This window comes from Osmerus mordax, chromosome 24, assembly GCF_038355195.1.
Source record: "Osmerus mordax isolate fOsmMor3 chromosome 24, fOsmMor3.pri, whole genome shotgun sequence".
Lineage (NCBI taxonomy): Eukaryota > Metazoa > Chordata > Actinopteri > Osmeriformes > Osmeridae > Osmerus > Osmerus mordax.
Genome location: NC_090073.1, coordinates 2,458,414 through 2,482,702, shown reverse-complemented (window position 1 = coordinate 2,482,702; position 24,289 = coordinate 2,458,414). Strand labels below are relative to the sequence as shown.

At 44.1% G+C, this 24,289-nt stretch overlaps 2 protein-coding genes across 17 annotated transcripts in view; one reads left to right on the top strand and one right to left on the bottom strand.

Annotated features, from left to right (window-relative positions):
- Window positions 1–24,289, bottom strand: part of LOC136933033 (NACHT, LRR and PYD domains-containing protein 12-like) — a 561,343-nt gene that overhangs the window by 410,790 nt on the left and 126,264 nt on the right. The gene's annotated exons all lie outside the window — the stretch shown is intronic.
- LOC136933036 (NACHT, LRR and PYD domains-containing protein 12-like) overlaps window positions 1–24,289 on the top strand; it is a 60,166-nt gene that overhangs the window by 18,121 nt on the left and 17,756 nt on the right. For 2 of the 4 annotated variants that reach the window (XM_067228404.1, XM_067228407.1), the window contains exon 5: window positions 24,093–24,238. In XM_067228404.1, the coding sequence (XP_067084505.1) occupies window positions 24,093–24,238 (146 nt within the window). Of the gene's footprint in view, window positions 1–17,490; window positions 17,588–19,782; window positions 19,897–22,507; window positions 22,622–23,996; window positions 24,239–24,289 lie in introns of those variants that run through there. The other 2 variants (XM_067228406.1, XM_067228405.1) reach the window with 2 other exon arrangements.

Below are 24,289 nucleotides of genomic sequence, written 5' to 3'. Positions count from 1 at the left end.
ATTCATGTCAGAGCACAACCTGCTGTTGTGTATTTGTATTCAAGTTTTCCTCAAATTCCAAGTACAAAAACTGGTCAGGAATCTCAGCAGAGTTTGAAAGGTTTATTCAGTCTTTGCAAAGGTCAACATCTCAACAAACAACAAGCCAGAGACCGTTCCTCAGGTACTGTGGGCTAGGAGATGTGAACACAGTCTTGTAGCACAAACACAGTTCCTCAGGTACTGTGGGCTAGGAGATGTGAACACAGTCTTGTAGTACAAACACAGTTCCTCAGGTACTGTGGGCTAGGAGATGTGAACACAGTCTTGTAGCACAAACACAGTTCCTCAGGTACTGTGGGCTAGGAGATGTGAACACAGTCTTGTAGTACAAACACAGTTCCTCAGGTACTGTGGGCTAGGAGATGTGAACACAGTCTTGTAGTACAGACACACTTCCTCGGGTACTGTGGGCTAGGAGATGTGATTATGAAGACAGTCTTTTAGTACAGTTGTTAGTATAGGGGAGGAGTAACACTATTAGCATGGGGTGCTAAACTCTTCACTCTGGTGGCAGAACTAGGGTTAGGGTTACACTAGAACAGGGTCATAACTGGAGCATGGTCATATCTGGGGCAGGGTCATAACTGGAGCAGGGTCATAACTGGGGCAGGGTCATATCTGGGGCAGGGTCATAACTGGGGCAGGGTCTTTACATTTACATTTACATTTACATTTAGTCATTTAGCAGACGCTCTTATCCAGAGCGACTTACAGTAAGTACAGGGACATTCCCCCGAGGCAAGTAGGGTGAAGTGCCTTGCCCAAGGACACAACATCAGGTGGCATGACGGGGAATCGAACTGGCAACCTTCGGATTACTAGCCCGACTCCCTCACCGCTCAGCCACCTGACTCCGCTAGGAGTCAGGTGGCTGACTCCTAGCGGGTGGTCTTAACTGAGGCGGGTGGTCTTAACTGAGGCAAAGTCTTAACAGTGGCAGGGTCATAACTGGAGCACGGTCATGACTGCAGCAGGGTCATAACTTGGGCAGGGTCATAACGGGGGCAGGGTCATAACTGGAGCACACATCTGTGTGTGTCTGAGGCCCACATCACCAAAACAATGTTGCTTTACATATATGTGTCACAACCCTGCTCCTGGAGAGATATTCTCCTGTAGGTTTATATTCCAACCCTGCTATTGGGAGATACCATCCTGTAGGTTTACACTCCAACCCTGCTCCTGGAGAGATACTCTCCTGTAGACACCAACACCAGCTCTAACTAGTTCAGCTAACCTGAATGTGAGCTTACAACAGACGTCTCCTCCTAGTGGAAGCCTTCAGTTAAACCAGTCCTAAACTAACCAGGTAGTTATAATTTCTCAATTTTAAAATACTTGACATATAATGTCAATACTGAGTTTTTGTATAATAGCTTTACATGCAATAAAAAGAGATCAGTGACTGACAAACATAACCTCCCTCTCCCTACACACTAATTCACACAAACACACACACATGCACAGATGTTTGGTCACCCTAGTCATAACCTCCATGCACACACACACACACACACACACACACAAACATACACACACACAGACACACACACACACACAGATAGCATGAGAGTCAAAGCCCTGCAGGTACCAGGCCTGGTATGAGCACAGACCGGGCGGGGCTCAGCCCACTTAGACTGCTTGAGACCAGAAGGTCTTAAACTCCTGGGTGGAGGAGTGCTGCAGTGTCTAAAGCAGGCTGCTAGCAAACATGCAGCCCTGTGTGAGGTGGAACCTGATGTCATTCTTCAGTGTCTGGTTGAAATTCTGAGAATCAATTGTTAAAAATGTTTTTATGTCTCTCCTATACAAATGTATTAACAAAGAAATATTTATAATTTAAAAGTTTTTAGAAGTGAAAGCCTAAGGAACATCCCTACTAAAACACAGGGTTAGAGCTGCTGACTGTAGATACTAAAGTATCCGTCATCACATCCCTACTAAAACACAGGGTTAGAGCTGCTGACTGTAGATACTAAAGTATCCCTCATCACATCCATACTAAAACACAGGGTTAGAGCTGCTGACTGTAGATACTAAAGTATCCCTCATCACATCCATACTAAAACACAGGGTTAGAGCTGCTGACTGTAGATACTAAAGTATCCCTCATCACATCCCTACTATATCACAGGGTTAGAGCTGCTGACTGTAGATACTAAAGTATCCCTCATCACATCCCTACTATATCACAGGGTTAGAGCTGCTGACTGCCAGCCTGGCTGACATACAGACCATGTGGTAAAGGTTCACAGTGAGAGATACAGAGTAACAACAGGTCTGGAAACCTGCCTGTCTGAATCTCATTCCTATTGAACAGCAACATTCAAGCCTGGTTCTGACCCTACTAATGATTGATTCTAGCAACAAATGTTTGTTGAAATGATGGCTGTGTCTGTGGTGTCTACTTTAGTGATGTATGTTTGTAAGACACGTTGTTGTGTTTGACAGGATGAGACAGCAGAGACCAGCCTCACCTGTACCCAGCTGTGTGTCCATGAAGAGTGACTGGTCCATGCATCCACCTATCAGTTTCAATGCAGGAGGGTTTTCTAATGAGGAAGGGTATGTACCGACCTCTGCCGGAGTTCAATGTTATGTGATGAAGGTGACATGTTGTGAAGAAGCTGTCTCTACTGGGACTCAACCTTCCTATATTCTAACATATTTGTCTTATAGTTTATTTGTGATTATAATGATAGTGTTTAAATGTTTTTGGGCCCATATGAATCAATGCAGCATTTCTTATTCATGTCAGAGCACAACCTGCTGTTGTGTATTTGTATTCAAGTTTTCCTCAAATTCCAAGTACAAAAACTGGTCAGGAATCTCAGCAGAGTTTGAAAGGTTTATTCAGTCTTTGCAAAGGTCAACATCTCAACAAACAACAAGCCAGAGACCGTTCCTCAGGTACTGTGGGCTAGGAGATGTGAACACAGTCTTGTAGCACAAACACAGTTCCTCAGGTACTGTGGGCTAGGAGATGTGAACACAGTCTTGTAGTACAAACACAGTTCCTCAGGTACTGTGGGCTAGGAGATGTGAACACAGTCTTGTAGTACAGACACACTTCCTCGGGTACTGTGAGCTAGGAGATGTGATTATGAAGACAGTCTTTTAGTACAGTTGTTAGTATAGGGGAGGAGTAACACTATTAGCATGGGGTGCTAAACTCTTCACTCTGGTGGCAGAACTAGGGTTAGGGTTACACTAGAACAGGGTCATAACTGGAGCATGGTCATATCTGGGGCAGGGTCATAACTGGAGCAGGGTCATAACTGGGGCAGGGTCATATCTGGGGCAGGGTCATAACTGGGGCAGGGTCATAACTGGAGCACACATCTGTGTGTGTCTGAGGCCCACATCACCAAAACAATGTTGCTTTACATATATGTGTCACAACCCTGCTCCTGGAGAGATATTCTCCTGTAGGTTTATATTCCAACCCTGCTATTGGGAGATACCATCCTGTAGGTTTACACTCCAACCCTGCTCCTGGAGAGATACTCTCCTGTAGACACCAACACCAGCTCTAACTAGTTCAGCTAACCTGAATGTGAGCTTAGAACAGACGTCTCCTCCTAGTGGAAGCCTTCAGTTAAACCAGTCCTAAACTAACCAGGTAGTTATAATTTCTCAATTTTAAAATACTTGACATATAATGTCAATACTGAGTTTTTGTATAATAGCTTTACATGCAATAAAAAGAGATCAGTGACTGACAAACATAACCTCCCTCTCCCTACACACTAATTCACACAAACACACACACATGCACAGATGTTTGGTCACCCTAGTCATAACCTCCATGCACACACACACACACACACACACACAAACATACACACACACAGACACACACACACACACAGATAGCATGAGAGTCAAAGCCCTGCAGGTACCAGGCCTGGTATGAGCACAGACCGGGCGGGGCTCAGCCCACTTAGACTGCTTGAGACCAGAAGGTCTTAAACTCCTGGGTGGAGGAGTGCTGCAGTGTCTAAAGCAGGCTGCTAGCAAACATGCAGCCCTGTGTGAGGTGGAACCTGATGTCATTCTTCAGTGTCTGGTTGAAATTCTGAGAATCAATTGTTAAAAATGTTTTTATGTCTCTCCTATACAAATGTATTAACAAAGAAATATTTATAATTTAAAAGTTTTTAGAAGTGAAAGCCTAAGGAACATCCCTACTAAAACACAGGGTTAGAGCTGCTGACTGTAGATACTAAAGTATCCGTCATCACATCCCTACTAAAACACAGGGTTAGAGCTGCTGACTGTAGATACTAAAGTATCCCTCATCACATCCATACTAAAACACAGGGTTAGAGCTGCTGACTGTAGATACTAAAGTATCCCTCATCACATCCATACTAAAACACAGGGTTAGAGCTGCTGACTGTAGATACTAAAGTATCCCTCATCACATCCCTACTATATCACAGGGTTAGAGCTGCTGACTGTAGATACTAAAGTATCCCTCATCACATCCCTACTATATCACAGGGTTAGAGCTGCTGACTGCCAGCCTGGCTGACATACAGACCATGTGGTAAAGGTTCACAGTGAGAGATACAGAGTAACAACAGGTCTGGAAACCTGCCTGTCTGAATCTCATTCCTATTGAACAGCAACATTCAAGCCTGGTTCTGACCCTACTAATGATTGATTCTAGCAACAAATGTTTGTTGAAATGATGGCTGTGTCTGTGGTGTCTACTTTAGTGATGTATGTTTGTAAGACACGTTGTTGTGTTTGACAGGATGAGACAGCAGAGACCAGCCTCACCTGTACCCAGCTGTGTGTCCATGAAGAGTGACTGGTCCATGCATCCACCTATCAGTTTCAATGCAGGAGGGTTTTCTAATGAGGAAGGGTATGTACCGACCTCTGCCGGAGTTCAATGTTATGTGATGAAGGTGACATGTTGTGAAGAAGCTGTCTCTACTGGGACTCAACCTTCCTATATTCTAACATATTTGTCTTATAGTTTATTTGTGATTATAATGATAGTGTTTAAATGTTTTTGGGCCCATATGAATCAATGCAGCATTTCTTATTCATGTCAGAGCACAACCTGCTGTTGTGTATTTGTATTCAAGTTTTCCTCAAATTCCAAGTACAAAAACTGGTCAGGAATCTCAGCAGAGTTTGAAAGGTTTATTCAGTCTTTGCAAAGGTCAACATCTCAACAAACAACAAGCCAGAGACCGTTCCTCAGGTACTGTGGGCTAGGAGATGTGAACACAGTCTTGTAGCACAAACACAGTTCCTCAGGTACTGTGGGCTAGGAGATGTGAACACAGTCTTGTAGTACAAACACAGTTCCTCAGGTACTGTGGGCTAGGAGATGTGAACACAGTCTTGTAGCACAAACACAGTTCCTCAGGTACTGTGGGCTAGGAGATGTGAACACAGTCTTGTAGTACAAACACAGTTCCTCAGGTACTGTGGGCTAGGAGATGTGAACACAGTCTTGTAGTACAGACACACTTCCTCGGGTACTGTGGGCTAGGAGATGTGATTATGAAGACAGTCTTTTAGTACAGTTGTTAGTATAGGGGAGGAGTAACACTATTAGCATGGGGTGCTAAACTCTTCACTCTGGTGGCAGAACTAGGGTTAGGGTTACACTAGAACAGGGTCATAACTGGAGCATGGTCATATCTGGGGCAGGGTCATAACTGGAGCAGGGTCATAACTGGGGCAGGGTCATATCTGGGGCAGGGTCATAACTGGGGCAGGGTCTTAACTGAGGCAAAGTCTTAACAGTGGCAGGGTCATAACTGGAGCACGGTCATGACTGCAGCAGGGTCATAACTTGGGCAGGGTCATAACGGGGGCAGGGTCATAACTGGAGCACACATCTGTGTGTGTCTGAGGCCCACATCACCAAAACAATGTTGCTTTACATATATGTGTCACAACCCTGCTCCTGGAGAGATATTCTCCTGTAGGTTTATATTCCAACCCTGCTATTGGGAGATACCATCCTGTAGGTTTACACTCCAACCCTGCTCCTGGAGAGATACTCTCCTGTAGACACCAACACCAGCTCTAACTAGTTCAGCTAACCTGAATGTGAGCTTACAACAGACGTCTCCTCCTAGTGGAAGCCTTCAGTTAAACCAGTCCTAAACTAACCAGGTAGTTATAATTTCTCAATTTTAAAATACTTGACATATAATGTCAATACTGAGTTTTTGTATAATAGCTTTACATGCAATAAAAAGAGATCAGTGACTGACAAACATAACCTCCCTCTCCCTACACACTAATTCACACAAACACACACACATGCACAGATGTTTGGTCACCCTAGTCATAACCTCCATGCACACACACACACACACACACACAAACATACACACACACACACAGACACACACACACACACAGATAGCATGAGAGTCAAAGCCCTGCAGGTACCAGGCCTGGTATGAGCACAGACCGGGCGGGGCTCAGCCCACTTAGACTGCTTGAGACCAGAAGGTCTTAAACTCCTGGGTGGAGGAGTGCTGCAGTGTCTAAAGCAGGCTGCTAGCAAACATGCAGCCCTGTGTGAGGTGGAACCTGATGTCATTCTTCAGTGTCTGGTTGAAATTCTGAGAATCAATTGTTAAAAATGTTTTTATGTCTCTCCTATACAAATGTATTAACAAAGAAATATTTATAATTTAAAAGTTTTTAGAAGTGAAAGCCTAAGGAACATCCCTACTAAAACACAGGGTTAGAGCTGCTGACTGTAGATACTAAAGTATCCGTCATCACATCCCTACTAAAACACAGGGTTAGAGCTGCTGACTGTAGATACTAAAGTATCCCTCATCACATCCATACTAAAACACAGGGTTAGAGCTGCTGACTGTAGATACTAAAGTATCCCTCATCACATCCATACTAAAACACAGGGTTAGAGCTGCTGACTGTAGATACTAAAGTATCCCTCATCACATCCCTACTATATCACAGGGTTAGAGCTGCTGACTGTAGATACTAAAGTATCCCTCATCACATCCCTACTATATCACAGGGTTAGAGCTGCTGACTGCCAGCCTGGCTGACATACAGACCATGTGGTAAAGGTTCACAGTGAGAGATACAGAGTAACAACAGGTCTGGAAACCTGCCTGTCTGAATCTCATTCCTATTGAACAGCAACATTCAAGCCTGGTTCTGACCCTACTAATGATTGATTCTAGCAACAAATGTTTGTTGAAATGATGGCTGTGTCTGTGGTGTCTACTTTAGTGATGTATGTTTGTAAGACACGTTGTTGTGTTTGACAGGATGAGACAGCAGAGACCAGCCTCACCTGTACCCAGCTGTGTGTCCATGAAGAGTGACTGGTCCATGCATCCACCTATCAGTTTCAATGCAGGAGGGTTTTCTAATGAGGAAGGGTATGTACCGACCTCTGCCGGAGTTCAATGTTATGTGATGAAGGTGACATGTTGTGAAGAAGCTGTCTCTACTGGGACTCAACCTTCCTATATTCTAACATATTTGTCTTATAGTTTATTTGTGATTATAATGATAGTGTTTAAATGTTTTTGGGCCCATATGAATCAATGCAGCATTTCTTATTCATGTCAGAGCACAACCTGCTGTTGTGTATTTGTATTCAAGTTTTCCTCAAATTCCAAGTACAAAAACTGGTCAGGAATCTCAGCAGAGTTTGAAAGGTTTATTCAGTCTTTGCAAAGGTCAACATCTCAACAAACAACAAGCCAGAGACCGTTCCTCAGGTACTGTGGGCTAGGAGATGTGAACACAGTCTTGTAGCACAAACACAGTTCCTCAGGTACTGTGGGCTAGGAGATGTGAACACAGTCTTGTAGTACAAACACAGTTCCTCAGGTACTGTGGGCTAGGAGATGTGAACACAGTCTTGTAGCACAAACACAGTTCCTCAGGTACTGTGGGCTAGGAGATGTGAACACAGTCTTGTAGTACAAACACAGTTCCTCAGGTACTGTGGGCTAGGAGATGTGAACACAGTCTTGTAGTACAGACACACTTCCTCGGGTACTGTGGGCTAGGAGATGTGATTATGAAGACAGTCTTTTAGTACAGTTGTTAGTATAGGGGAGGAGTAACACTATTAGCATGGGGTGCTAAACTCTTCACTCTGGTGGCAGAACTAGGGTTAGGGTTACACTAGAACAGGGTCATAACTGGAGCATGGTCATATCTGGGGCAGGGTCATAACTGGAGCAGGGTCATAACTGGGGCAGGGTCATATCTGGGGCAGGGTCATAACTGGGGCAGGGTCTTAACTGAGGCAAAGTCTTAACAGTGGCAGGGTCATAACTGGAGCACGGTCATGACTGCAGCAGGGTCATAACTTGGGCAGGGTCATAACGGGGGCAGGGTCATAACTGGAGCACACATCTGTGTGTGTCTGAGGCCCACATCACCAAAACAATGTTGCTTTACATATATGTGTCACAACCCTGCTCCTGGAGAGATATTCTCCTGTAGGTTTATATTCCAACCCTGCTATTGGGAGATACCATCCTGTAGGTTTACACTCCAACCCTGCTCCTGGAGAGATACTCTCCTGTAGACACCAACACCAGCTCTAACTAGTTCAGCTAACCTGAATGTGAGCTTACAACAGACGTCTCCTCCTAGTGGAAGCCTTCAGTTAAACCAGTCCTAAACTAACCAGGTAGTTATAATTTCTCAATTTTAAAATACTTGACATATAATGTCAATACTGAGTTTTTGTATAATAGCTTTACATGCAATAAAAAGAGATCAGTGACTGACAAACATAACCTCCCTCTCCCTACACACTAATTCACACAAACACACACACATGCACAGATGTTTGGTCACCCTAGTCATAACCTCCATGCACACACACACACACACACACACACACAAACATACACACACACAGACACACACACACACACAGATAGCATGAGAGTCAAAGCCCTGCAGGTACCAGGCCTGGTATGAGCACAGACCGGGCGGGGCTCAGCCCACTTAGACTGCTTGAGACCAGAAGGTCTTAAACTCCTGGGTGGAGGAGTGCTGCAGTGTCTAAAGCAGGCTGCTAGCAAACATGCAGCCCTGTGTGAGGTGGAACCTGATGTCATTCTTCAGTGTCTGGTTGAAATTCTGAGAATCAATTGTTAAAAATGTTTTTATGTCTCTCCTATACAAATGTATTAACAAAGAAATATTTATAATTTAAAAGTTTTTAGAAGTGAAAGCCTAAGGAACATCCCTACTAAAACACAGGGTTAGAGCTGCTGACTGTAGATACTAAAGTATCCGTCATCACATCCCTACTAAAACACAGGGTTAGAGCTGCTGACTGTAGATACTAAAGTATCCCTCATCACATCCATACTAAAACACAGGGTTAGAGCTGCTGACTGTAGATACTAAAGTATCCCTCATCACATCCATACTAAAACACAGGGTTAGAGCTGCTGACTGTAGATACTAAAGTATCCCTCATCACATCCCTACTATATCACAGGGTTAGAGCTGCTGACTGTAGATACTAAAGTATCCCTCATCACATCCCTACTATATCACAGGGTTAGAGCTGCTGACTGCCAGCCTGGCTGACATACAGACCATGTGGTAAAGGTTCACAGTGAGAGATACAGAGTAACAACAGGTCTGGAAACCTGCCTGTCTGAATCTCATTCCTATTGAACAGCAACATTCAAGCCTGGTTCTGACCCTACTAATGATTGATTCTAGCAACAAATGTTTGTTGAAATGATGGCTGTGTCTGTGGTGTCTACTTTAGTGATGTATGTTTGTAAGACACGTTGTTGTGTTTGACAGGATGAGACAGCAGAGACCAGCCTCACCTGTACCCAGCTGTGTGTCCATGAAGAGTGACTGGTCCATGCATCCACCTATCAGTTTCAATGCAGGAGGGTTTTCTAATGAGGAAGGGTATGTACCGACCTCTGCCGGAGTTCAATGTTATGTGATGAAGGTGACATGTTGTGAAGAAGCTGTCTCTACTGGGACTCAACCTTCCTATATTCTAACATATTTGTCTTATAGTTTATTTGTGATTATAATGATAGTGTTTAAATGTTTTTGGGCCCATATGAATCAATGCAGCATTTCTTATTCATGTCAGAGCACAACCTGCTGTTGTGTATTTGTATTCAAGTTTTCCTCAAATTCCAAGTACAAAAACTGGTCAGGAATCTCAGCAGAGTTTGAAAGGTTTATTCAGTCTTTGCAAAGGTCAACATCTCAACAAACAACAAGCCAGAGACCGTTCCTCAGGTACTGTGGGCTAGGAGATGTGAACACAGTCTTGTAGCACAAACACAGTTCCTCAGGTACTGTGGGCTAGGAGATGTGAACACAGTCTTGTAGTACAAACACAGTTCCTCAGGTACTGTGGGCTAGGAGATGTGAACACAGTCTTGTAGTACAGACACACTTCCTCGGGTACTGTGAGCTAGGAGATGTGATTATGAAGACAGTCTTTTAGTACAGTTGTTAGTATAGGGGAGGAGTAACACTATTAGCATGGGGTGCTAAACTCTTCACTCTGGTGGCAGAACTAGGGTTAAGGTTACACTAGAACAGGGTCATAACTGGAGCATGGTCATATCTGGGGCAGGGTCATAACTGGAGCAGGGTCATAACTGGGGCAGGGTCATATCTGGGGCAGGGTCATAACTGGGGCAGGGTCATAACTGGAGCACACATCTGTGTGTGTCTGAGGCCCACATCACCAAAACAATGTTGCTTTACATATATGTGTCACAACCCTGCTCCTGGAGAGATATTCTCCTGTAGGTTTATATTCCAACCCTGCTATTGGGAGATACCATCCTGTAGGTTTACACTCCAACCCTGCTCCTGGAGAGATACTCTCCTGTAGACACCAACACCAGCTCTAACTAGTTCAGCTAACCTGAATGTGAGCTTAGAACAGACGTCTCCTCCTAGTGGAAGCCTTCAGTTAAACCAGTCCTAAACTAACCAGGTAGTTATAATTTCTCAATTTTAAAATACTTGACATATAATGTCAATACTGAGTTTTTGTATAATAGCTTTACATGCAATAAAAAGAGATCAGTGACTGACAAACATAACCTCCCTCTCCCTACACACTAATTCACACAAACACACACACATGCACAGATGTTTGGTCACCCTAGTCATAACCTCCATGCACACACACACACACACACACACACACACACACACACACAAACATACACACACACAGACACACACACACACACAGATAGCATGAGAGTCAAAGCCCTGCAGGTACCAGGCCTGGTATGAGCACAGACCGGGCGGGGCTCAGCCCACTTAGACTGCTTGAGACCAGAAGGTCTTAAACTCCTGGGTGGAGGAGTGCTGCAGTGTCTAAAGCAGGCTGCTAGCAAACATGCAGCCCTGTGTGAGGTGGAACCTGATGTCATTCTTCAGTGTCTGGTTGAAATTCTGAGAATCAATTGTTAAAAATGTTTTTATGTCTCTCCTATACAAATGTATTAACAAAGAAATATTTATAATTTAAAAGTTTTTAGAAGTGAAAGCCTAAGGAACATCCCTACTAAAACACAGGGTTAGAGCTACTGACTGTAGATACTAAAGTATCCGTCATCACATCCCTACTAAAACACAGGGTTAGAGCTGCTGACTGTAGATACTAAAGTATCCCTCATCACATCCATACTAAAACACAGGGTTAGAGCTGCTGACTGTAGATACTAAAGTATCCCTCATCACATCCATACTAAAACACAGGGTTAGAGCTGCTGACTGTAGATACTAAAGTATCCCTCATCACATCCCTACTATATCACAGGGTTAGAGCTGCTGACTGTAGATACTAAAGTATCCCTCATCACATCCCTACTATATCACAGGGTTAGAGCTGCTGACTGCCAGCCTGTCTGACATACAGACCATGTGGTAAAGGTTCACAGTGAGAGATACAGAGTAACAACAGGTCTGGAAACCTGCCTGTCTGAATCTCATTCCTATTGAACAGCAACATTCAAGCCTGGTTCTGACCCTACTAATGATTGATTCTAGCAACAAATGTTTGTTGAAATGATGGCTGTGTCTGTGGTGTCTACTTTAGTGATGTATGTTTGTAAGACACGTTGTTGTGTTTGACAGGATGAGACAGCAGAGACCAGCCTCACCTGTACCCAGCTGTGTGTCCATGAAGAGTGACTGGTCCATGCATCCACCTATCAGTTTCAATGCAGGAGGGTTTTCTAATGAGGAAGGGTATGTACCGACCTCTGCCGGAGTTCAATGTTATGTGATGAAGGTGACATGTTGTGAAGAAGCTGTCTCTACTGGGACTCAACCTTCCTATATTCTAACATATTTGTCTTATAGTTTATTTGTGATTATAATGATAGTGTTTAAATGTTTTTGGGCCCATATGAATCAATGCAGCATTTCTTATTCATGTCAGAGCACAACCTGCTGTTGTGTATTTGTATTCAAGTTTTCCTCAAATTCCAAGTACAAAAACTGGTCAGGAATCTCAGCAGAGTTTGAAAGGTTTATTCAGTCTTTGCAAAGGTCAACATCTCAACAAACAACAAGCCAGAGACCGTTCCTCAGGTACTGTGGGCTAGGAGATGTGAACACAGTCTTGTAGCACAAACACAGTTCCTCAGGTACTGTGGGCTAGGAGATGTGAACACAGTCTTGTAGTACAAACACAGTTCCTCAGGTACTGTGGGCTAGGAGATGTGAACACAGTCTTGTAGCACAAACACAGTTCCTCAGGTACTGTGGGCTAGGAGATGTGAACACAGTCTTGTAGTACAAACACAGTTCCTCAGGTACTGTGGGCTAGGAGATGTGAACACAGTCTTGTAGTACAGACACACTTCCTCGGGTACTGTGGGCTAGGAGATGTGATTATGAAGACAGTCTTTTAGTACAGTTGTTAGTATAGGGGAGGAGTAACACTATTAGCATGGGGTGCTAAACTCTTCACTCTGGTGGCAGAACTAGGGTTAGGGTTACACTAGAACAGGGTCATAACTGGAGCATGGTCATATCTGGGGCAGGGTCATAACTGGAGCAGGGTCATAACTGGGGCAGGGTCATATCTGGGGCAGGGTCATAACTGGGGCAGGGTCTTAACTGAGGCAAAGTCTTAACAGTGGCAGGGTCATAACTGGAGCACGGTCATGACTGCAGCAGGGTCATAACTTGGGCAGGGTCATAACGGGGGCAGGGTCATAACTGGAGCACACATCTGTGTGTGTCTGAGGCCCACATCACCAAAACAATGTTGCTTTACATATATGTGTCACAACCCTGCTCCTGGAGAGATATTCTCCTGTAGGTTTATATTCCAACCCTGCTATTGGGAGATACCATCCTGTAGGTTTACACTCCAACCCTGCTCCTGGAGAGATACTCTCCTGTAGACACCAACACCAGCTCTAACTAGTTCAGCTAACCTGAATGTGAGCTTACAACAGACGTCTCCTCCTAGTGGAAGCCTTCAGTTAAACCAGTCCTAAACTAACCAGGTAGTTATAATTTCTCAATTTTAAAATACTTGACATATAATGTCAATACTGAGTTTTTGTATAATAGCTTTACATGCAATAAAAAGAGATCAGTGACTGACAAACATAACCTCCCTCTCCCTACACACTAATTCACACAAACACACACACATGCACAGATATTTGGTCACCCTAGTCATAACCTCCATGCACACACACACACACACACACACACACAAACATACACACACACACACACACACACACAGATAGCATGAGAGTCAAAGCCCTGCAGGTACCAGGCCTGGTATGAGCACAGACCGGGCGGGGCTCAGCCCACTTAGACTGCTTGAGACCAGAAGGTCTTAAACTCCTGGGTGGAGGAGTGCTGCAGTGTCTAAAGCAGGCTGCTAGCAAACATGCAGCCCTGTGTGAGGTGGAACCTGATGTCATTCTTCAGTGTCTGGTTGAAATTCTGAGAATCAATTGTTAAAAATGTTTTTATGTCTCTCCTATACAAATGTATTAACAAAGAAATATTTATAATTTAAAAGTTTTTAGAAGTGAAAGCCTAAGGAACATCCCTACTAAAACACAGGGTTAGAGCTGCTGACTGTAGATACTAAAGTATCCGTCATCACATCCCTACTAAAACACAGGGTTAGAGCTGCTGACTGTAGATACTAAAGTATCCCTCATCACATCTCTACTAAAACACAGGGTTAGAGCTGCTGACTGTAGATACTAAAGTATCCCTCATCACATCTCTACTAAAACACAGGGTTAGAGCTGCTGACTGTAGATACTAAAGTATCCCTCATCACATCCATACTAAAACACAGGGTTAGAGCTGCTGACTGTAGATACTAAAGTATCCCTCATCACATCCATACTAAAACACAGGGTTAGAGCTGCTGACTGTAGATACTAAAGTATCCCTCATCACATCCCTACTATATCACAGGGTTAGAGCTGCTGACTGTAGATACTAAAGTATCCCTCATCACATCCCTACTATATCACAGGGTTAGAGCTGCTGACTGCCAGCCTGGCTGACATACAGACCATGTGGTAAAGGTTCACAGTGAGAGATACAGAGTAACAACAGGTCTGGAAACCTGCCTGTCTGAATCTCATTCCTATTGAACAGCAACATTCAAGCCTGGTTCTGACCCTACTAATGATTGATTCTAGCAACAAATGTTTGTTGAAATGATGGCTGTGTCTGTGGTGTCTACTTTAGTGATGTATGTTTGTAAGACACGTTGTTGTGTTTGACAGGATGAGACAGCAGAGACCAGCCTCACCTGTACCCAGCTGTGTGTCCATGAAGAGTGACTGGTCCATGCATCCACCTATCAGTTTCAATGCAGGAGGGTTTTCTAATGAGGAAGGGTATGTACCGACCTCTGCCGGAGTTCAATGTTATGTGATGAAGGTGACATGTTGTGAAGAAGCTGTCTCTACTGGGACTCAACCTTCCTATATTCTAACATATTTGTCTTATAGTTTATTTGTGATTATAATGATAGTGTTTAAATGTTTTTGGGCCCATATGAATCAATGCAGCATTTCTTATTCATGTCAGAGCACAACCTGCTGTTGTGTATTTGTATTCAAGTTTTCCTCAAATTCCAAGTACAAAAACTGGTCAGGAATCTCAGCAGAGTTTGAAAGGTTTATTCAGTCTTTGCAAAGGTCAACATCTCAACAAACAACAAGCCAGAGACCGTTCCTCAGGTACTGTGGGCTAGGAGATGTGAACACAGTCTTGTAGCACAAACACAGTTCCTCAGGTACTGTGGGCTAGGAGATGTGAACACAGTCTTGTAGTACAAACACAGTTCCTCAGGTACTGTGGGCTAGGAGATGTGAACACAGTCTTGTAGCACAAACACAGTTCCTCAGGTACTGTGGGCTAGGAGATGTGAACACAGTCTTGTAGTACAAACACAGTTCCTCAGGTACTGTGGGCTAGGAGATGTGAACACAGTCTTGTAGTACAGACACACTTCCTCGGGTACTGTGGGCTAGGAGATGTGATTATGAAGACAGTCTTTTAGTACAGTTGTTAGTATAGGGGAGGAGTAACACTATTAGCATGGGGTGCTAAACTCTTCACTCTGGTGGCAGAACTAGGGTTAGGGTTACACTAGAACAGGGTCATAACTGGAGCATGGTCATATCTGGGGCAGGGTCATAACTGGAGCAGGGTCATAACTGGGGCAGGGTCATATCTGGGGCAGGGTCATAACTGGGGCAGGGTCTTAACTGAGGCAAAGTCTTAACAGTGGCAGGGTCATAACTGGAGCACGGTCATGACTGCAGCAGGGTCATAACTTGGGCAGGGTCATAACGGGGGCAGGGTCATAACTGGAGCACACATCTGTGTGTGTCTGAGGCCCACATCACCAAAACAATGTTGCTTTACATATATGTGTCACAACCCTGCTCCTGGAGAGATATTCTCCTGTAGGTTTATATTCCAACCCTGCTATTGGGAGATACCATCCTGTAGGTTTACACTCCAACCCTGCTCCTGGAGAGATACTCTCCTGTAGACACCAACACCAGCTCTAACTAGTTCAGCTAACCTGAATGTGAGCTTACAACAGACGTCTCCTCCTAGTGGAAGCCTTCAGTTAAACCAGTCCTAAACTAACCAGGTAGTTATAATTTCTCAATTTTAAAATACTTGACATATAATGTCAATACTGAGTTTTTGTATAATAGCTTTACATGCAATAAAAAGAGATCAGTGACTGACAAACATAACCTCCCTCTCCCTACACACTAATTCACACAAACACACACACATGCACAGATATTTGGTCACCCTAGTCATAACCTCCATGCACACACACACACACACACACACACACAAACATACACACACACACACACACACACACAGATAGCATGAGAGTCAAAGCCCTGCAGGTACCAGGCCTGGTATGAGCACAGACCGGGCGGGGCTCAGCCCACTTAGACTGCTTGAGACCAGAAGGTCTTAAACTCCTGGGTGGAGGAGTGCTGCAGTGTCTAAAGCAGGCTGCTAGCAAACATGCAGCCCTGTGTGAGGTGGAACCTGATGTCATTCTTCAGTGTCTGGTTGAAATTCTGAGAATCAATTGTTAAAAATGTTTTTATGTCTCTCCTATACAAATGTATTAACAAAGAAATATTTATAATTTAAAAGTTTTTAGAAGTGAAAGCCTAAGGAACATCCCTACTAAAACACAGGGTTAGAGCTGCTGACTGTAGATACTAAAGTATCCGTCATCACATCCCTACTAAAACACAGGGTTAGAGCTGCTGACTGTAGATACTAAAGTATCCCTCATCACATCTCTACTAAAACACAGGGTTAGAGCTGCTGACTGTAGATACTAAAGTATCCCTCATCACATCTCTACTAAAACACAGGGTTAGAGCTGCTGACTGTAGATACTAAAGTATCCCTCATCACATCCATACTAAAACACAGGGTTAGAGCTGCTGACTGTAGATACTAAAGTATCCCTCATCACATCCATACTAAAACACAGGGTTAGAGCTGCTGACTGTAGATACTAAAGTATCCCTCATCACATCCCTACTATATCACAGGGTTAGAGCTGCTGACTGTAGATACTAAAGTATCCCTCATCACATCCCTACTATATCACAGGGTTAGAGCTGCTGACTGCCAGCCTGGCTGACATACAGACCATGTGGTAAAGGTTCACAGTGAGAGATACAGAGTAACAACAGGTCTGGAAACCTGCCTGTCTGAATCTCATTCCTATTGAACAGCAACATTCAAGCCTGGTTCTGACCCTACTAATGATTGATTCTAGCAACAAATGTTTGTTGAAATGATGGCTGTGTCTGTGGTGTCTACTTTAGTGATGTATGTTTGTAAGACACGTTGTTGTGTTTGACAGGATGAGAAAGCAGAGACCAGCCTCACCTGTACCCAGCTGTGTGTCCATGAAGAGTGACTGGTCCATGCATCCACCCATCAGTTTCAATGCAGGAGGGTTTTCTAATGAGGAAGGGTATGTACTGACCTCTGCCAGAGTTCAATGTTATGTGATGAAGGTGACATGTTGTGAAGAAGCTGTCTCTACTGGCACTCAACCTTCCTATATTCTAACATATTTGTCTTATATTTTATTTGTGATTATAATGATAGTGTTTAAATGTTTTTGGGCCCATATGAATCAATGCAGCATTTCTTATTCATGTCAGAGCACAACCTGCTGTTGTGTATTTGTATTCAAGTTTACCTCAAATTCCAAGTACAAAAACTGGTCAGGAATCTCAGCAGAGTTTGAAAGGTTTATTCAGTCTTTGCAAAGGTCAACATCTCAACAAACAACAAGCCAGAGACCGTTCCTCAGGTACTGTGGGCTAGGAGATGTGAACACAGTCTTGTAGCACAAACACAGTTCCTCAGGTACTGTGGGCTAGGAGATGTGAACACAGTCTTGTAGTACAAACACAGTTCCTCAGGTACTGTGGGCTAGGAGATGTGAACACAGTCTTGTAGTACAGACACACTTCCTCGGGTACTGTGAGCTAGGAGATGTGATTATGAAGATAGTCTTTTAGTACAGTTGTTAGTATAGGGGAGGAGTAACACTATTAGCATGGGGTGCTAAACTCTTCACTCTGGTGGCAGAACTAGGGTTAGGGTTACACTAGAACAGGGTCATAACTGGAGCATGGTCATATCTGGGGCAGGGTCATAACTGGAGCAGGGTCATAACTGGGGCAGGGTCATATCTGGGGCAGGGTCATAACTGGGGCAGGGTCATAACTGGAGCACACATCTGTGTGTGTCTGAGGCCCACATCACCAAAACAATGTTGCTTTACATATATGTGTCACAACCCTGCTCCTGGAGAGATATTCTCCTGTAGGTTTATATTCCAACCCTGCTATTGGGAGATACCATCCTGTAGGTTTACACTCCAACCCTGCTCCTGGAGAGATACTCTCCTGTAGACACCAACACCAGCTCTAACTAGTTCAGCTAACCTGAATGTGAGCTTAGAACAGACGTCTCCTCCTAGTGGAAGCCTTCAGTTAAACCAGTCCTAAACTAACCAGGTAGTTATAATTTCTCAATTTTAAAATACTTGACATATAATGTCAATACTGAGTTTTTGTATAATAGCTTTACATGCAATAAAAAGAGATCAGTGACTGACAAACATAACCTCCCTCTCCCTACACACTAATTCACACAAACACACACACATGCACAGATGTTTGGTCACCCTAGTCATAACCTCCATGCACACACACACACACACACACACAAACATACACACACACAGACACACACACACACACAGATAGCATGAGAGTCAAAGCCCTGCAGGTACCAGGCCTGGTATGAGCACAGACCGGGCGGGGCTCAGCCCACTTAGACTGCTTGAGACCAGAAGGTCTTAAACTCCTGGGTGGAGGAGTGCTGCAGTGTCTAAAGCAGGCTGCTAGCAAACATGCAGCCCTGTGTGAGGTGGAACCTGATGTCATTCTTCAGTGTCTGGTTGAAATTCTGAGAATCAATTGTTAAAAATGTTTTTATGTCTCTCCTATACAAATGTATTAACAAAGAAATATTTATAATTTAAAAGTTTTTAGAAGTGAAAGCCTAAGGAACATCCCTACTAAAACACAGGGTTAGAGCTGCTGACTGTAGATACTAAAGTATCCGTCATCACATCCCTACTAAAACACAGGGTTAGAGCTGCTGACTGTAGATACTAAAGTATCCCTCATCACATCCATACTAAAACACAGGGTTAGAGCTGCTGACTGTAGATACTAAAGTATCCCTCATCACATCCATACTAAAACACAGGGTTAGAGCTGCTGACTGTAGATACTAAAGTATCCCTCATCACATCCCTACTATATCACAGGGTTAGAGCTGCTGACTGTAGATACTAAAGTATCCCTCATCACATCCCTACTATATCACAGGGTTAGAGCTGCTGACTGCCAGCCTGGCTGACATACAGACCATGTGGTAAAGGTTCACAGTGAGAGATACAGAGTAACAACAGGTCTGGAAACCTGCCTGTCTGAATCTCATTCCTATTGAACAGCAACATTCAAGCCTGGTTCTGACCCTACTAATGATTGATTCTAGCAACAAATGTTTGTTGAAATGATGGCTGTGTCTGTGGTGTCTACTTTAGTGATGTATGTTTGTAAGACACGTTGTTGTGTTTGACAGGATGAGAAAGCAGAGACCAGCCTCACCTGTACCCAGCTGTGTGTCCATGAAGAGTGACTGGTCCATGCATCCACCCATCAGTTTCAATGCAGGAGGGTTTTCTAATGAGGAAGGGTATGTACTGACCTCTGCCAGAGTTCAATGTTATGTGATGAAGGTGACATGTTGTGAAGAAGCTGTCTCTACTGGCACTCAACCTTCCTATATTCTAACATATTTGTCTTATATTTTATTTGTGATTATAATGATAGTGTTTAAATGATTTTGGGCCCATATGAATCAATGCAGCATTTCTTATTCATGTCAGAGCACAACCTGCTGTTGTGTATTTGTATTCAAGTTTTCTCCAAATTCCAAGTACAAAAACTGGTCAAGAATCTCAGCAGAGTTTGAAAGGTTTATTCAGTCTTTGCAAAGGTCAACATCTCAACAAACAACAAGCCAGAGACCGTTCCTCAGGTACTGTGGGCTAGGAGATGTGAACACAGTCTTGTAGTACAAACACAGTTCCTCAGGTACTGTGGGCTAGGAGATGTGAACACAGTCTTGTAGTACAAACACAGTTCCTCAGGTACTGTGGGCTAGGAGATGTGAACACAGTCTTGTAGCACAAACACAGTTCCTCAGGTACTGTGGGCTAGGAGATGTGAACACAGTCTTGTAGTACAAACACAGTTCCTCAGGTACTGTGGGCTAGGAGATGTGAACACAGTCTTGTAGTACAGACACACTTCCTCGGGTACTGTGAGCTAGGAGATGTGATTATGAAGACAGTCTTTTAGTACAGTTGTTAGTATAGGGGAGGAGTAACACTATTAGCATGGGGTGCTAAACTCTTCACTCTGGTGGCAGAACTAGGGTTAGGGTTAGACTAGAACAGGGTCATAACTGGAGCATGGTCGTATCTGGGGCAGGGTCATAACTGGAGCAGGGTCATGACTGGAGCAGGGTCATAACTGGGGCAGGGTCATATCTGGGGCAGGGTCATAACTGGGGCAGGGTCTTAACTGAGGCAAAGTCTTAACAGTGGCAGGGTCATAACTGGAGCACGGTCATGACTGGAGCAGGGTCATAACTTGGGCAGGGTCATAACGGGGGCAGGGTCATAACTGGAGCACACATCTGTGTGTGTCTGAGGCCCACATCACCAAAACAATGTTGCTTTACATATATGTGTCACAACCCTGCTCCTGGAGAGATACCCTCCTGTAGGTTTATATTCCAACCCTGCTATTGGGAGATACCATCCTGTAGGTTTACACTCCAACCCTGCTCCTGGAGAGATACTCTCCTGTAGACACCAACACCAGCTCTAACTAGTTCAGCTAACCTGAATGTGAGCTTAGAACACAGACGTCTCCTCCTAGTGGAAGCCTTCAGTTAAACCAGTCCTAAACTAACCAGGTAGTTATAATTTCTCAATTTTAAAATACTTGACATATAATGTCAATACTGAGTTTTTGTATAATAGCTTTACATGCAATAAAAAGAGATCAGTGACTGACAAACATAACCTCCCTCTCCCTACACACTAATTCACACAAACACACACACATGCACAGATGTTTGGTCACCCTAGTCATAACCTCCATGCACACACACACACACACACACACAAACATACACACACACAGACACACACACACACACAGATAGCATGAGAGTCAAAGCCCTGCAGGTACCAGGCCTGGTATGAGCACAGACCGGGCGGGGCTCAGCCCACTTAGACTGCTTGAGACCAGAAGGTCTTAAACTCCTGGGTGGAGGAGTGCTGCAGTGTCTAAAGCAGGCTGCTAGCAAACATGCAGCCCTGTGTGAGGTGGAACCTGATGTCATTCTTCAGTGTCTGGTTGAAATTCTGAGAATCAATTGTTAAAAATGTTTTTATGTCTCTCCTATACAAATGTATTAACAAAGAAATATTTATAATTTAAAAGTTTTTAGAAGTGAAAGCCTAAGGAACATCCCTACTAAAACACAGGGTTAGAGCTGCTGACTGTAGATACTAAAGTATCCGTCATCACATCCCTACTAAAACACAGGGTTAGAGCTGCTGACTGTAGATACTAAAGTATCCCTCATCACATCCATACTAAAACACAGGGTTAGAGCTGCTGACTGTAGATACTAAAGTATCCCTCATCACATCCCTACTATATCACAGGGTTAGAGCTGCTGTCTGTAGATACTAAAGTATCCCTCATCACATCCATACTAAAACACAGGGTTAGAGCTGCTGACTGTAGATACTAAAGTATCCGTCATCACATCCATACTAAAACACAGGGTTAGAGCTGCTGACTGTAGATACTAAAGTATCCCTCATCACATCACTACTATATCACAGGGTTAGAGCTGCTGACTGTAGATACTAAAGTATCCCTCATCACATCCATACTAAATCACAGGGTTAGAGCTGCTGACTGTAGATACTAAAGTATCCCTCATCACATCCCTACTATATCACAGGGTTAGAGCTGCTGACTGCCAGCCTGGCTGACATACAGACCATGTGGTAAATGTTCACAGTGAGAGATACAGAGTAACAACAGGTCTGGAAACCTGCCTGTCTGAATCTCATTCCTATTGAACAGCAACATTCAAGCCTGGTTCTGACCCTACTAATGATTGATTCTAGCAACAAATGTTTGTTGAAATGATGGCTGTGTCTGTGGTGTCTACTTTAGTGATGTATGTTTGTAAGACACGTTGTTGTGTTTGACAGGATGAGACAGCAGAGACCAGCCTCACCTGTACCCAGCTGTGTGTCCATGAAGAGTGACTGGTCCATGCATCCACCCATCAGTTTCAATGCAGGAGGGTTTTCTAATGAGGAAGGGTATGTACCGACCTCTGCCGGAGTTCAATGTTATGTGATGAAGGTGACATGTTGTGAAGAAGCTGTCTCTACTGGGACTCAACCTTCCTATATTCTAACATATTTGTCTTATAGTTTATTTGTGATTATAATGATAGTGTTTAAATGTTTTTGGGCCCATATGAATCAATGCAGCATTTCTTATTCATGTCAGAGCACAACCTGCTGTTGTGTATTTGTATTCAAGTTTTCTCCAAATTCCAAGTACAAAAACTGGTCAAGAATCTCAGCAGAGTTTGAAAAGTTTATTCAGTCTTTGCAAAGGTCAACATCTCAACAAACAACAAGCCAGAGACCGTTCCTCAGGTACTGTGGGCTAGGAGTTGTGAACACAGTCTTGTAGCACAAACACAGTTCCTCAGGTACTGTGGGCTAAGAGATGTGAACACAGTCTTGTAGTACAAACACAGTTCCTCAGGTACTGTGGGCTAGGAGATGTGAACACAGTCTTGTAGCACAAACACAGTTCCTCGGGTACTGTGGGCTAGGAGATGTGAACACAGTCTTGTAGTACAAACACAGTTCCTCAGGTACTGTGGGCTAGGAGATGTGAACACAGTCTTGTAGTACAGACACACTTCCTCGGGTACTGTGAGCTAGGAGATGTGATTATGAAGACAGTCTTTTAGTACAGTTGTTAGTATAGGGGAGGAGTAACACTATTAGCATGGGGTGCTAAACTCTTCACTCTGGTGGCAGAACTAGGGTTAGGGTTAGACTAGAACAGGGTCATAACTGGAGCATGGTCATATCTGGGGCAGGGTCATAACTGGAGCAGGGTCATAACTGGGGCAGGGTCATATCTGGGGCAGGGTCATAACTGGGGCAGGGTCTTAACTGAGGCAAAGTCTTAACAGTGGCAGGGTCGTAACTGGAGCACGGTCATGACTGGAGCAGGGTCATAACTTGGGCAGGGTCATAACGGGGGCAGGGTCATAACTGGAGCACACATCTGTGTGTGTCTGAGGCCCACATCACCAAAACAATGTTGCTTTACATATATGTGTCACAACCCTGCTCCTGGAGAGATACCCTCCTGTAGGTTTATATTCCAACCCTGCTATTGGGAGATACCATCCTGTAGGTTTACACTCCAACCCTGCTCCTGGAGAGATACTCTCCTGTAGACACAAACACCAGCTCTAACTAGTTCAGCTCTGGATAAGAGCGTCTGCTAAATGACTAAATGTAACCTGAATGTGAGCTTAGAACACAGACGTCTCCTCCTAGTGGAAGCCTTCAGTTAAACCAGTCCAGGTGTGCGGTGTGTGTGTGCTGTGTCTTTGTGCCTGTGTGTGTGAGAGACTGGTGTTCATATGGGATCATGTCTCTGCAGTAAGAGGAGCAGAGCTGTCCTGGCAGAGGACCAGTCCAGGTGTGGGGTGTGTGAGCAGGTGCTGAGGGATCCAGTCTCCCCCCCCTGTGGACACAGGTTCTGCAGAGCCTGCATCTCTTTATCCTGGCAGCAGCCTGGTCCATCAGCAGACCACACCTGCCCCCAGTGTGGAAAGAGACCCAGAACACAACCTGGACTGCTGCCACCTGGACAACAGCACATTCAGAGAAACACTGACACCAGTACGAGCTTCACTTCATCTTTACCCAACATGGTTTCCATCTTGCTCTGCT